Below are 13672 nucleotides of genomic sequence, written 5' to 3' on the forward strand. Positions count from 1 at the left end.
GGGGAGAATGCAGGGGGTGTGGGGGGGAGAATGCAGGGGCGTGCGGGGGGGAGAATGCAGGAGGGCGGGGGGGGAGAATGCAGGGGGTGTGGGGGGGAGAATGCAGGGGGTGTGGGGGGGAGAATGCAGGGGGTGTGGGGGGGAGAATGCAGGGGCGTGCGGGGGGGAGAATGCAGGGGGTGCGGGGGGGAGAATGAATGGGGCAGGGGAGAATGCAGGAGGGCGGGGGGAGAATGCAGGGGGTCAATAAATGAGGCAAAAAAAAAGGGTCGTAATAAAAAGACTGCACTAACAAACCCCATGCCAGCTCAATGGAACCATCTCTTCACAAGGATAACAAACTTTTCCAACTTCCACCTCATTCTTCCTTTCTGCCCTGAAACAATAGCTTCCACAGACACACACACTCACACACACACACACAATCTAGTAGTGCGTATGGTATTAAAGATGCTACATAAATCAAATTGGACATACCCTTTGTCCTTCGTTAACAGTTCCATTCCAAGAGAATAATATATCGAATGGCCCAATTTTCCTAACTGCATGGGTTTTCGTTATGCAGTCATTGGACCGGATTCTCCGATTTTGAGGCTATGTCCGGGACATGTGTCTGGTCTGACGACCAAAATGTCAGCGGCGCCTCCGCACCGTTGCTCCACCTGACGGAGAATTGCCGTACAACATGGCAGTCTTACCGTTTAACATGGCTCCAGCCGCGCGCGGAACCAGCCTGCCAGGTAGTGCCCACGTGTAACCCCCCCCCCCTCGCCACCTCCGGGCCACAGCCCACCAGTCCCCCCCCAGTCCCCGCCAAAGTCCCCCCAGCCATCGGAATGGCTCCCCCCTCCCCACCGACTGTAGCTTGGCACAGTCCATAGCCGCCACGCGATGTCCTCGAAAGCTGTTCCCCACGCCGTCGGGAAGTCAGCCCATCGGGGGGCGGAAAATTGGGGGAGGGTCTTCAGGTGACGTCCTGAGGCCGCCCCAATGGCTTGCAGCGTTATCAGCGATTTTGCCGTTTTTGAGAGGGCGGAGGTGTCGATTTGTTTGTTTCTTTTATGACGCTCTCCCACCCTATCTCTGTAACCTAACCTGTATGTCCTTGGACACTAAGGGGCAATTTAGCATGGCCAATTCACCTAACGTGCACAGCTTTGGACTGTGGGAGGAAACCGGAGCACCCGGAGGAAACCCACGCAGACACGGGGAGAATGTGCAGACTCCGCCCAGACAGTCATCCAAAGCCGGAATTGAACTCGGGTCCCTAGCACGGTGAGGTGGTAGTGCTGACCACTGTGCCGCCGGGCCACCATCATGGCAGATCTGTGATCTAACTGCATATACCTGCCTTTTTCCCATATCCCTTAATAACGTTGATTCGCAAATATCTATCAATCTCTGCTCTGAAATTTACAATTAATCCAATGCCAATCATAATTTGTGGAAGGAGTAGGGCAGCATGGTGGCACAGTGGTTAGCATTGCTGCTTACGGAGCTGAGGACCCGGGTTCGAATCCCGGCCCTGGGTCACTGTCCATGTGGAGTTTGCACATTCTCCCCGTGTCTGCGTGGGTTTCGCCCCCACAACCCAAAAATATGCAAGGGTAGGTGGATTGGCCACACTAAATTGCCCCTTAATTAGAAAAAATAGTTGGTTACTCTAAAAATTTAAAAACAATTGGTGCAAGGAGTTCTGATGGACGACATGATAGCACAGCGGGTAGCACTGTTGCTTCACAGCTCCAGGGACCCAGGTTCAATTCCCGGTTTGGGTCACGTTCTCCCCATGCCTGTGTGGGTTTCCCCCGGGTGCTCCGGTTTCCTCCCACAAGTCCTGAAAGACGTGCTGTTAGGTGAATTGGACATTCTGAATTCTCCCTCTGTGAACCTGAACAGGTGCCGGAATGTGGCGACTAGGGGCTTTTCACAGTAACTTCATTGCAGTGTTAACGTAAGCCTACTTGTGACAATAATAATGACTATTATTATTATTAAACTATCATCCTTTGTGTGTCAAAGCTTTTCCTGATTTATTTCCCGAAAGGTTTGGCTCTAATCTCTAGACCCGTTGTCCTAAACTCCCCAATCAACCAACATAATTTCTCGCTTTTTATTCTCACTTTTCCTAAATATCTTGAAAATTTTAATTAAATTACCCCTTAACATTCGAAATTCGGGGAATACAACCCTCATTTATGTGATCTCCCTTTGTAATTTAACCTTTAGAGCCCAGGTATCATTCTGGTAAACCTGTGCTACCCTCTCTCCCAAGACCAATATATCCTTCCTGTGGTATGGTGCCTTGAACCTGTCACGTACTCCAGGTGTGGTCCCTGGTACTCCAGGTGTGGTCCCTGGTACTCCAGGTGTGGTCCCTGGCACTCCAGGTGTGGTCCCTGGTACTCCAGGTGTGGTAACCGGTACTCCAGGTAACACAAGTGGATAACACTGTGGCTTCACAACACCAGGGTCCCAGGTTCGATTCTGTGCGGAGTCTGCACATTCTCCCCGTGTCTGCGTGGGTTTCCTCCGGGTGCTCCGGTTTCCTCCCACAGTCCAAAGACGTGCAGGTTAGGTGGATTAGCCATGCTAAATTGACCAAAAAGGTCAGGAGGGGTTATTGGGTTGCGGGGATAGGGTGGAAGTGAGGGCTTAAGTGGGTCGGTGCAGTCTCGATGGGCCGAATGGCCTCCTTCTGCGCTATATATTCGATGTTCTATCTGCCCCTTTACCTCCTCCCTGCTCACCATCTCAGGCCCATCTTTTCAAGTGAGGCAGCACTTCTCATGAACCTCCTTCAATCAGGTCTATTGCATTCATGGCTCTCAGTGCGGTCTACTCTACATCGGAGAGACTAAACGCAGACTGGGTGACCACTTTGCACAACACCTCCGGTCCGTCTGCAAGCAGATCCAGACGTTCCTGTTGCTGCCATTTCATCTCACCATCCTGCTCTCATGTCCACATGTCTGTCCTTGGCCTGCTGCAATGTTCCAGTGAAGCCCAACGCAAACTGGAGGAACAGCACCTCATCTTCCGATTAGGCACGTTACAGCCTTCCGGACTTAACATTGAGTTCAACAACTTCAGACCGTGAACTATCTCGTCCACCTTCACCCCATTTTTATTTCTATCAATTTGTTTTCATTTCTTCCATTGATCTGTTTTTCCCTCACCATTCATAGAATTTACAGTGCAGAAGGAGGCCACTCGGTCCATCAAGCCTGCACCGGCCCTTGGAAAGAGCACCCTACTTAAGCCCACGCCTCCACCCAATGAAGCGTGGAGTATGGGTGGCACGGTAACACAGTGGCTAGCACTGTTCTTCACAGCGCCCAGTTCGATTCCCGGCTTGGGTCACTGTCTGCAGGGTCTGCACGTATCCCAGTGTCTGCGTGGGTTTCCTCCGGGTGCTCTGGTTTCCTCCCAGAAGTCCTGAAAGACGCTTGTTCGGTGAATTGGACATTTTCTTTTTCGAATTTAGGGGCAATTTAGTGTGTGTTGTGGGGTTGAAACCCACGCAGACACGGGAAGAATGCACAAACTCCACACAGACAGTGACCCAAGCTGGGATCAAAACCGGGTCCTCAGGGCTCTAGCAGCAGTGCTAACCACTGCGCCACCACGCTGCCCAGGTGAATTGGACATTCTGAATTCTCCCTCAGGCACCGGAGTGTGACGCGTGGGGATTTTCACAGTAATTTCATTGCAGTGTGAAACTTGTGCACTTGTGACACTAATAAAGGTTATTATTATCCCCGTAACCCAGTAACCGCACCTAACTTTCTGGACACTAAGGGGCAATCTAGCATGGCCAATCCGCCTAACCTGCACATCTTTGGACTGTAGGAGGAAACCGGGGCACCCGGAGGAAACCCACACAGACACGGGAGGAAGTGCAAACTCCGCACAGACAGTCACCCAAGGCCGGAATTGAACCCAAGTCCCTGGAGCTTGAGGGGGCAGTGCTAACCACTGTGTCACCCTCACTCCACTTGGGCCAACTATTCCTAGTTGCCGTTTGACACATTGCTCAACTTTGTTCTGCCATTCACACATTCCAATCTCTTTATGTGCCAATCTGAGCACTCACTTTGCCTTAATCACTATTTACATTCCCTTTGTCTTCTGTCCTTGACATCTTTGTCAATCTATTGCTGGCCCCCATCCAACCCCACCGCCCAACACCACCCCCTCCCCCCACTACAATATCAATCTGACTCCTTTCCAGATCTCTCCAACTTTGACAAAGAGTCATCCAGACTCGAAACGTTAGCTTCCTTCTCTCTCCACAGATGCTGTCAGACCTGCTGACATTGTCCAGTATTTTCTGCTTTTGTTTACGAATCAACCGCAGTTGCTGTGGGTCTGGAGTCACATGTAGGCCAGACTGGGTAAGGGCGGCAGATTTCCTTCCTTAAAGTACATGCCAGATGGGTTTTTATGACAATTGACAATGATTTAATTAGACTTTATCATTCCAGATTTTTATTGAATTCAAATTACACCAGCTGCCATGGTGGGATTCGAACCCAGGTCCCCAGACAATGACTGGGTCCCTGGGTGACGAGTTGAGTGATAATACCACCATGCCTCCTGTTTGATTACCAAAAAATACACATTTTTCAACCACAGGGTCCCAGAATTCTTCACAGACAATTAAGTACTTTTGAAGCGTGGTCACTGTTGCAATGTACAAAACACAATGTTGACCCAAGTACCACTATGGTTCTTTTTTATCCATTAACTTCAGCCAAATGCGACCCACGAGGGGCTGGTTTAGCACAGTGGGCTAAACAGCTGACTTGTAATGCAGACAATGCCAGCAGCGCGGGTTCAATTCCCGTACCGGCCTCCCCGAACAGACGCGGGAATGTGGCGACTGGGGGCTTTTCACAGTAACTTCATTGAAGCCGACTCGTGACAATAAGCGCTTATTATTATTAATTTTATTACAGCAACTGCGAGGATCAATCCCTACCATAAAATTAGCTTTGACTCTCCGGATTCATACAACTTTCCATTTAAACTGAGCCTTTAACAGCGTGGCCCCCACTCTGTTCCCACCAGAGCAATTGCCCAGCGGGTTTCCAAAGGCCATCACTCTGAATAATATCATTCTGCCTCGTTTGAAGGCAGTTTGTTGGAGCATTGGTCCAACACACACACAGCAACAATGTAACTCCGATTGGAAACCAATACAGAAAGGAGATACTGTGGACGCTGCCAACCTGGCCATTCTCTTTGTCACTGGTTTTCCATGGGGACTCCACCCACGTCCGTTGTCCTGTCCCCCTCCTCTTCTGTCTGAACCCTGGCTCCCAACTTTGTTCAGCTCGAATAAAACCCCAAACTCTCGTTTCCCCCTCCGCTAACGTCGCTATTTCCTGCTTCTCAGGAAGACTGGAGGGTACTTTGGTAAATAAAAGTTAACAAAAACTACAGCACACACACAGAGTACAGTAACTGGTGAAGCAGCAGAGTGGCTCGGAGTCAGGGGGACTGTTGAGATTCTCTGCTCTATCCCAGCCTCAATAAACAGGGTCTGCTTCAAGCTGACAGCCTGGTCCTGCTAAAGAGTTTGGCTGACACTCGGGAATGGACAGAACACAGAGACAAGTCATACCGTTCAGCAGCTCCCCAATAAAAACCGTCCTTCCACCTCTGAACTCGGTCTGAGCCAGCTGACTAGCGATCTTCTTATTAATCCTGCACACTCTCCTCCTGCTTTCTGCCTCTCCCCAGGATCAGGCTGTTGGCATCTCCGGAATAGATTCCCCGGCTGGTACAACAGGCGTTTTCACCCTTCTTTGCTGAGTCAATGTGTTCACACTCAGCTCTGCCCAGAGCCCAGCGTTTGGAGAGCGAGCCCTCAGCACCTTTGCGATGTGCAATCTGTGCTTCAAACGTGACAAGTCCTTTCACATTCCATTTACAACAGCTCCCACACAGAATCCATGTGCAGTAATTTCCAAAACCACCATAGCCCGGGGGGGGGGGGGGGGGAGAATGTACAACTTGCTGCCACGTGAGAGTTCAAGCCAGTCCTAGAAATGCATTTAAATTGAAGTTAGTCAAACAGAGGAGGGAGAGAGAGGGGGTGGGGGGAGGGTGGGGGTTACGCTGATAGGGCGAGATGAATGGAGGGGGAGGGGGGGGGGGGGTTGGAAATAAATCCTGGTGTTGGAAGCTGTCCAGAGAAGGTTCAGTTTCATTAGGGTGATCCCAGTCTGGAGGGATTTTCTCATGAGGACAGGTTGACAAAGTTGGGACTGTACTCATTGGAGTTTAAAAGAATGAGAGGGGGGGCAGCACGGTGGCGCAGTGGGTTAGCCCTGCTGCCTCACGCTGCTGAGATCCCAGGTTCGATCCCGGCTCTGGGTCACTGTCCGTGTGGAGTTTGCCCGTGTTTGCGTGGGTTTCACCCCCACAACCCAAAGATGTGCAGGGTAGGAGGATTGGCCAAAATTTATGTGGGGGGTTACTGGGTTACGGGGATGGGGTAGATACGTGGGCTTCAATAGGGTGCGCTTTGTAAGGGTTGGTGCAGACTCGATGGGCCGAATGGCCTCCTTCTGCACTGTAAATTCTATGATTCTATGGTCAGTTAATGTTGGAGTTAGATGAAGAGGAGGGGATTCATGAGTAGGTTGAGCCTGTACTCATTGGAGTTTCAAAGAATTGGACACATAGGATTCTCAGGGGGCTTGAGAGGGTAGATGCTGAAGTGGGTCGTCCACGTAAGACAGAGATAAGGAGGAGATTTGTCGTCAGAGAATCTCTGCAATACTTCACCCCAGGCGGCTGCCAGAGGCTGGGTCGTTAAGTATATTCAAGGTTGAAATGGACAGATTTTTAATCAAGGGTTATGGGGATAAGGCAGGAAAGTGGAGGACTATCGTTTCAGATCAGTCATGGTCTCATTGAACGATATAGAACATAGAACAGTACAGCACAGAACAGGCCCTTCGGCCCTCGATGTTGTGCCGAGCAATGATCACCCCACTCAAACCCACGTATCAATCCTATACCCGTAACCCAACAACCCCCCCCCCTTAACCTTACTTTTTAGGACACTACGGGCAATTTAGCATGGCCAATCCACCTAACCCGCACATCTTTGGACTGTGAGAGGAAACCGGAGCACCCGGAGGAAACCCACGCACACACGGGGAGGACGTGCAGACTCCGCACAGACAGTGACCCAGCCGGGAATCAAACCTGGGACCCTGGAGCTGTGAAGCATTTATGCTAACCACCATGCTACCATGCGGATGATGTGGAGATGCCGGCGGTGCTGGACTGGGGTGAGCACAGTAAGAAGTCTTACAACACCAGGTTAAAGTCCAACAGGTTTGTTTCAAACACGAGCTTATTGAACGATGGCGCAGACTCGATGGACTTCTGCTCCTACATCTCTTGGTTTAAAAGGGCCAGCATTGATCAACTGGGCCAAATGGCCTGTTAGTTTGCAGTGAAGCCAATTTGACTGCTGAGTATTTCCAGCATTTTCACTTTGCTATTTCAGACTTCTAGGCTATGCAGACCCACCAATCTCTACATTTGATCTTTACCTCATCCTCAAGACACTTTTTTTCAGCCTTAAGGGTATCCAATACTGAGGCATACTTACCTCTTCACTTGGCTTCTCAAATACAAAAATAAAAAAGTCTCCTTGAAACAAAGTGGAAACAAACTGTTCAGGTTAGAACTGCTCAGGTGAATGAGGTTAAAGTTGAGAAAACTGCCTCACAGATTAATGGTTTGATGGCACCGAATAGCCTTTCATTATAAATCACTAGCTGGGAGGGGGTCAATCCTCCTTTGAGTGCTTCAGAAATCTGTTGTAAATACAATACGTACAAATATTTAACAGATGCTAATCCAGTCTGGGCTGAGGTAAGAGTTTAGACAGACCACTTGAGGTAGATTGAAGTCATTGTCATTGAAGCATTTTGACAGACACTCCTGATGAATATAACATTAGCCTTATTTGCCTCTCAAAGGAACAACTTCACACCTGAAATGAAAGAGTTGAGGGGGTGGGGTGCTTTTTAAAGCAGTGTTTTTAAAATCTGAAATACAACATGGGTGCTGGAAATAATAATAATCTTTATTATTGTCACACGTAGACTCACATTAACACTGCAATGAAGTTACTGTAAAAAGCCCCTAGTCGCCACATTCCGGTGCCTGTTCGGGCACACAGAGGGAGAATTCAGAATGTCCAATTCACCTAACAAGCATGTCTTTCAGAACATGTAATAATAATAACTTATTGTCACAAGTAGGCTTCAATGAAGTTACTGTGAAAAGCCCCTAGTCACCACATTCCGGCGACTGTTTGGGGAGGCAGGTACAGGAATTGAACCCATGCTGCTAGTCTTGTTCTGCATTACAAGCCAGCTGTTTAGCCCACTGTGCTAACCCAACCCCGAGGAAACCAGTGCACCCGGAGGAAGCCCACGCAGTCACAGGGAGCATGCAGACTCAACACAGACAGTGACCCAAGCTGCTAATTGAACCTGGGACCCTGGTACTGTAAAGCAACGGTGCTAGCCACTGTGCTACCTGGCCGCGCACAGATCTGGTAGACTCTGTGGTCAGAGAAACAAAGTTATTTTAAAAATTTTGAGTGCCCAATTCATTTTTTTCCAATTAAGGGACAATTTAGTGTGGCCAATCCACCTACCCTGCACATCTTTGGGTTGTGGGGGCGAAACCCACGCAAACACGGGGAGAACGTGCAAACTCCACACGGACAGTGACCCAGAGCCGGGATTGAACCTGGAACCTCAGTTCCATGAAGCAGCAGTTAACAAAGTTAACATTTTGAGTCAAATATGAGTCTTCTTCAGCACTTTTCAGTTTTAATTTCAGATTTCCAGCATCTGTGTTTTGTCTTTATATCGTGTTATATTTAAGCACTTTTAACTGGTTACTTAAAACTGCATTCAACTTCAACGATAGAGTACCTCGTTTCACTTTGCAAGTTAGAGTGAAATCGTCCTGAAGGCAATTCCATTTGAGAATCACTCTGGGCCGTCACATTTCACTTACCTTGCACAAGGTTAGCATTGGTGTGAAGCTGAAACTACTTTGCACCTCACCCAGCCTGAACACGAATTCTGAACTACCGCACTCATTAGGGGCTTCAAACCCTTCCTTAAACTGTGTGTTTATTTCACATAGCTCTTCAGAACTTTCTGCCAGTTTACACAATAGGAACAGCACAATAATAGGTCAATGAGCCCAACAGGCCCAACTCTTCCCACCTTGACTCAAGACTGACCTTTCAATTTGCCTACATAAGTAAGCACCCAGTGCTGCAGCTTCCTCCCGGCAAGAGGTCTTTCTGCCGGGCAACATTCTAGCCCCAGGCACCAAAAAATCAGGAAGGGGTCTGTCAATGTAAGATATACATATGCAGAGTAGAATTAAAGACAGAATTCCTTCTTCAAGGAATAATCTTCATTCCCAGAACACCTCCAGCATACTAAACATCCCAAGATGCACTCACAAGTTGCTGTTGACACACACAGTGGAGGGGATATTATCACTCAACTAGCAACCAGGGACCCAGAGTAAGTACTCTGGAGCCCCAGGTTAAAACCCACTACAACAGTAGCAAAATTTGAATTACATTTAAAAATCTGCAGGTCTTATGATGACCATGTTGATTGTCATAAAAAACCATCTGGCAAATTAATTCCCTTTCATAGAATCCCTACAGTAGAGAAGGAGGCCATTCGGCCCATCAGGTTTTCACCGACCCTCTGCAAAAGCAACCTGCCTAGGCCCACACCCCCATCCTATCCCTCTCTTCCTTACCTGGTCTGGCCTACATGCAATTCCAGACCCACAGCAATGGTGTTGACTCTTAAATGGCCGAGCAAACAACTTAGTTCAAGGGCAATTAGGGATGGGCAATAAATGCTGGCCCAGAAAGCACCTCACATGTCTCAGAAATGAATAAATAAAACAAGTTAAGGGTAAAGTAGTAGCATGGAGAGAGGATTGGTTAATTGGTTGGCAATCAGTAGCTAGTGGTGTCCCTCAGGGATCAGTGTTGGGCCCACAATTATTCACAATTTACATAGATGATTTGGAGTTGGGGACCAAGGGCAATGTGTCCAAGTTTGCAGACTACACTAAAATGAGTGATAAAGCAAAAAGTGCAGAGGATACTGGAAGTCTGCAGAGGGATTTGGATAGTTTAAGTGAATGGGCTAGGGTTTGGCAGATGGAATACAACGTCGCCAAATGTGAGGTTATCCATTTTGGTAGGAACAGCAAAAGGGATTATTATTTAAATGCTAATATATTAAAACATGCTGCTGTGCAGAGGGACCAGGGTGTGCTGAGTCGCAAAAAGTTGGTTTACAAGTGCAACAGGTGATTAAGAAGTAGAATGAAATTTTGTCCTTCATTGCTAGAGGGATGGAGTTTAAGACTAGAGAAGTTATGCTGCAACTATATACGGTGTTAGTGGGGCCACACCTGGAGTATTGTGTTCAGTTTTGGTCTCCTTACCTGAGAAAGGACGTACTGGCGCTGGAGGGTGTGCAGAGGAGATTCACTAGGTTAATCCTAGAGTTGAAGGGGTTGGATTACGAGGAGAGGTTGAGTAGATTGGGATTGTACTCGTTGGAATTTAGGAGGGTGCAGGGGGATCTTATAGAAACATATAAAATTATGAAGGGAATAGATAGGATAGATGTGGGGTGGTTATTTCCATTGGCGGGTGAAAGCAGAACTAGGGGGCATACGGTGGCGCAGTGGGTTAGCCCTGTTGCCTCACTGCGCCGAGGTCCCAGGTTTGATCCCGGCTCTGGGTCACTATCCGTGTGGAGTTTGCACATTCTCCCTGTGTTTGCGTGGGTTTTGCCCCCACAACCCAAAGATGTGCTGGGTAGATGAATTGGCCACGCTAAATTTCCCCTTAATTGGAAAAAATGAATTGGGTACTCTAAATTTTTTTTAAAAAAAGAACTAGGGGGGCATAGCCTCAAAATAAGGGGAAGTAAATTTAGAACTGAGCTTAGGAGGAACTTCTTCACCCATAGGGTTGTGAATCTATGGAATTCCCTGCCCAGTGAAGCAGTTGAGGCTCCTTCATTAAATGTTTTCAAGATAAAGATAGATAGTTTTTTGAAGAATAAAGGGATTAAGGGTTATGGTGTTCGGGCCGGAAAGTGGAGCTGAGTCCACAAAAGACCAGCCATGATCTCATTGAATGGCGGAGCAGGCTCGAGGGGCCAGATGGCCTATTCCTGCTCCTTGTTGTTATGTTCTTATGTTCTAAATAATTTTATTTGTTCGAAAGTAGAGTTTAATTAATCATAGAATCATAGAACCACTAAGGGTTGTAAATCTTCCACAGTTTATCAATGATTCAACTTCTTGCTCACTAACTTTACCTGTATTCACTTACATTATGACTATATATCCATAAAGTAATGCCCCTGTGAAATAGAATGTCATTGTCTTCTGGAACACATTGTCTTCAAGCTTGCCACTGGCCTTTTTAAATAGAATAATTACAGTGCAGAAGGAGGTCATTTGGCACATCGAGTCTGCACCGACCATCTGAAAGAGCAACCTGCCTGGGCCCACGGCACTACCCCGTCCCCGTAACCCAATAATCCCATCTATCCACAGATCTCTCAAGGTTGCCACTCACGTGGATAGAGCCGTGAAGAAGGCTTATAGTATATTAGAGTTTATTAACAGGGGGCTTGAGTTTAAGAGCCGTGGGGTTATGCTGCAACTGTACAGGACCCTGGTGAGACCACATTTGGAGTATTGTGTGCAGTTCTGGTCACCTCATTATAGGGAGGATGTGGAAGCATTGGAAAGGGTGCAAAGGAGATTTACCAGGATGCTGCCTGGTTTGCAGGATAGGTCTTATGAGGAAAGGTTGAGGGAGCTAGGGCTTTTCTCATTGGAGTGGAGGAGGATGAGAGGCGACTTAATAGAGGTTTATAAAATGATGAGGGGGATTGATAGAGTGGACGTTCAGAGATTATTTCGTCGGGTGGATGTAGCTATTACAAAGGGGCGTAACTATAAGGTTCAGGGTGGGAGATACAGGAGGGATGTCCGAGGTAGGTTCTTTACTCAGAAAGTGGTTAGGGTGTGGAATGGACTGCCTGCTGTGATAGTGGAGTCGGACACTTTCGGAACTTTCACGTGGTTATTGGATAGGCACATGGAGCACACCAGAATGACAGGGAGTGGGATAGCTTGATCTTGGTTTTGGACAAGGCTCGGCACAACATCGAGGGCCGAAGGCCCTGTTCTGTGTTGTACTGTTCTATGCACATCTTTGGACATGAAGGGCCAATTTTGCACGGCCAATCCACCTAATCTGCACATTTTTTGATTGTGGGAGGAAACCAGAGCACCCGGAGGAAACCCACGCAGACACGGGGAGAATGTGTAAATTCCACATTGTCTGGCACAACAACTGCAATTTCAGCTTTGACAAAGGGTCATCTGGACTCGAAACGTTAGCTCTTTTCTCTCCCTACAAATGCTGCCAGACCTGCTGAGATTTTCCAGCATTTTCTCTTTGGTTTCAGATTCCAGCATCCACAGTCATTTGCTTTTATTCACTGTTCCCCTTCTCGTCATTTTTGTAAAGCTACTCAAGAACGATCAGTCCCTGGGGCAGTGGTTAGCGCTGCTGCCTCACGGCGCCGAGGTCTCAGGTTCAATCCCGGCTCTGGGTCATTGTCCGTGTGGAGTTTGCACATTCTCCCGTGTTTGCGTGGGTTTTGCCCCCACAACCCAAAGATGTGCGGGGTAGGTGGATCGGCGACGCTAAATTGCCCCTTAATTGGAAAAAAATAATTGGGTACTCTAAATTTTTCTATCAAAAAAAAAGAATGATCAGTTCCACTGACTTATTTATTTTTCCCAGGTCAGTAAATTCAAGCATCTGGTGTCTTCTTCGTGTTTTTTTTCCCCAAATCATCCTCAAGGTCCCCGTACTTGTTATTTGTCAGCTATGTCCTTGTTACAATCTCTTTGGTGCCATTGCAACTGCTTCCCACGTCCTCCCTTTGCAGAAGTATGTATCCAATTGGAGTGAGCGTTTGGCATATTTCCATCTGGTTAAATTTTCCCAGGAACCTAATTTTAGACAGCATGACACAATAGTTTGTACAAAACATACACAGGTAAATAATGTTTTACATAATACCAATTTACCTGAAATACCAGTTTTATGGACACGCTTGCTGACTTGTCTGGATTATGATGGGTAGTCTCCTTCCCATAGTGGGTGGATTTACATCGGTGATTGATCATCTTCAAACACAGTCAGCACTGGTGGACTTGTGTCAATTTACTTCTTCCCAGAAGCTGCAGGTTTAACCATGAGAGTTCTGGGCTGGTCAGTGCTGTACCCCCTCCACACAGACTCACATTGCTGATTGGGTCAATTAGGCCGCAGAGTCCAAGTCACAGGATAAAATGTATTTTAAAAATAGAGAGACAGAGAGGCTGTCAGCTTCACTGTTGAACTTCCTGCTGAGAGTTTAGGAGCATTTGCCTTGTTAAAATGATCATTAAACCGATGATATCACATAGATGGTATCATTACTGTAATGTTGTGGAGATGCCGGCGTTGGACTGGGGTGAGCACAGTAAGAAGTCTTACAAC

The 13672-nt window shown here is 47.7% G+C and overlaps 1 protein-coding gene across 5 annotated transcripts in view; it reads right to left on the reverse strand.

Moving 5' to 3' along the window:
* LOC119978498 overlaps positions 1–13332 on the reverse strand; it is a 72911-nt gene extending 59579 nt beyond the window's left edge. For 3 of the 5 annotated variants that reach the window (XM_038820168.1, XM_038820166.1, XM_038820165.1), the window contains exon 1: positions 13219–13332. In XM_038820168.1, the coding sequence (XP_038676096.1) occupies positions 13219–13317 (99 nt within the window). In that variant the 5' untranslated portion in view covers positions 13318–13332. Of the gene's footprint in view, positions 1–2892; positions 2972–5629; positions 5997–13218 lie in introns of those variants that run through there. The other 2 variants (XM_038820170.1, XM_038820167.1) reach the window with 2 other exon arrangements.
* Between the last annotated feature and the right edge of the window lie 340 nt (positions 13333–13672).

This window comes from Scyliorhinus canicula, chromosome 15 (assembly GCF_902713615.1).
Source record: "Scyliorhinus canicula chromosome 15, sScyCan1.1, whole genome shotgun sequence".
Taxonomy (NCBI): Eukaryota; Metazoa; Chordata; class Chondrichthyes; order Carcharhiniformes; family Scyliorhinidae; genus Scyliorhinus; species Scyliorhinus canicula.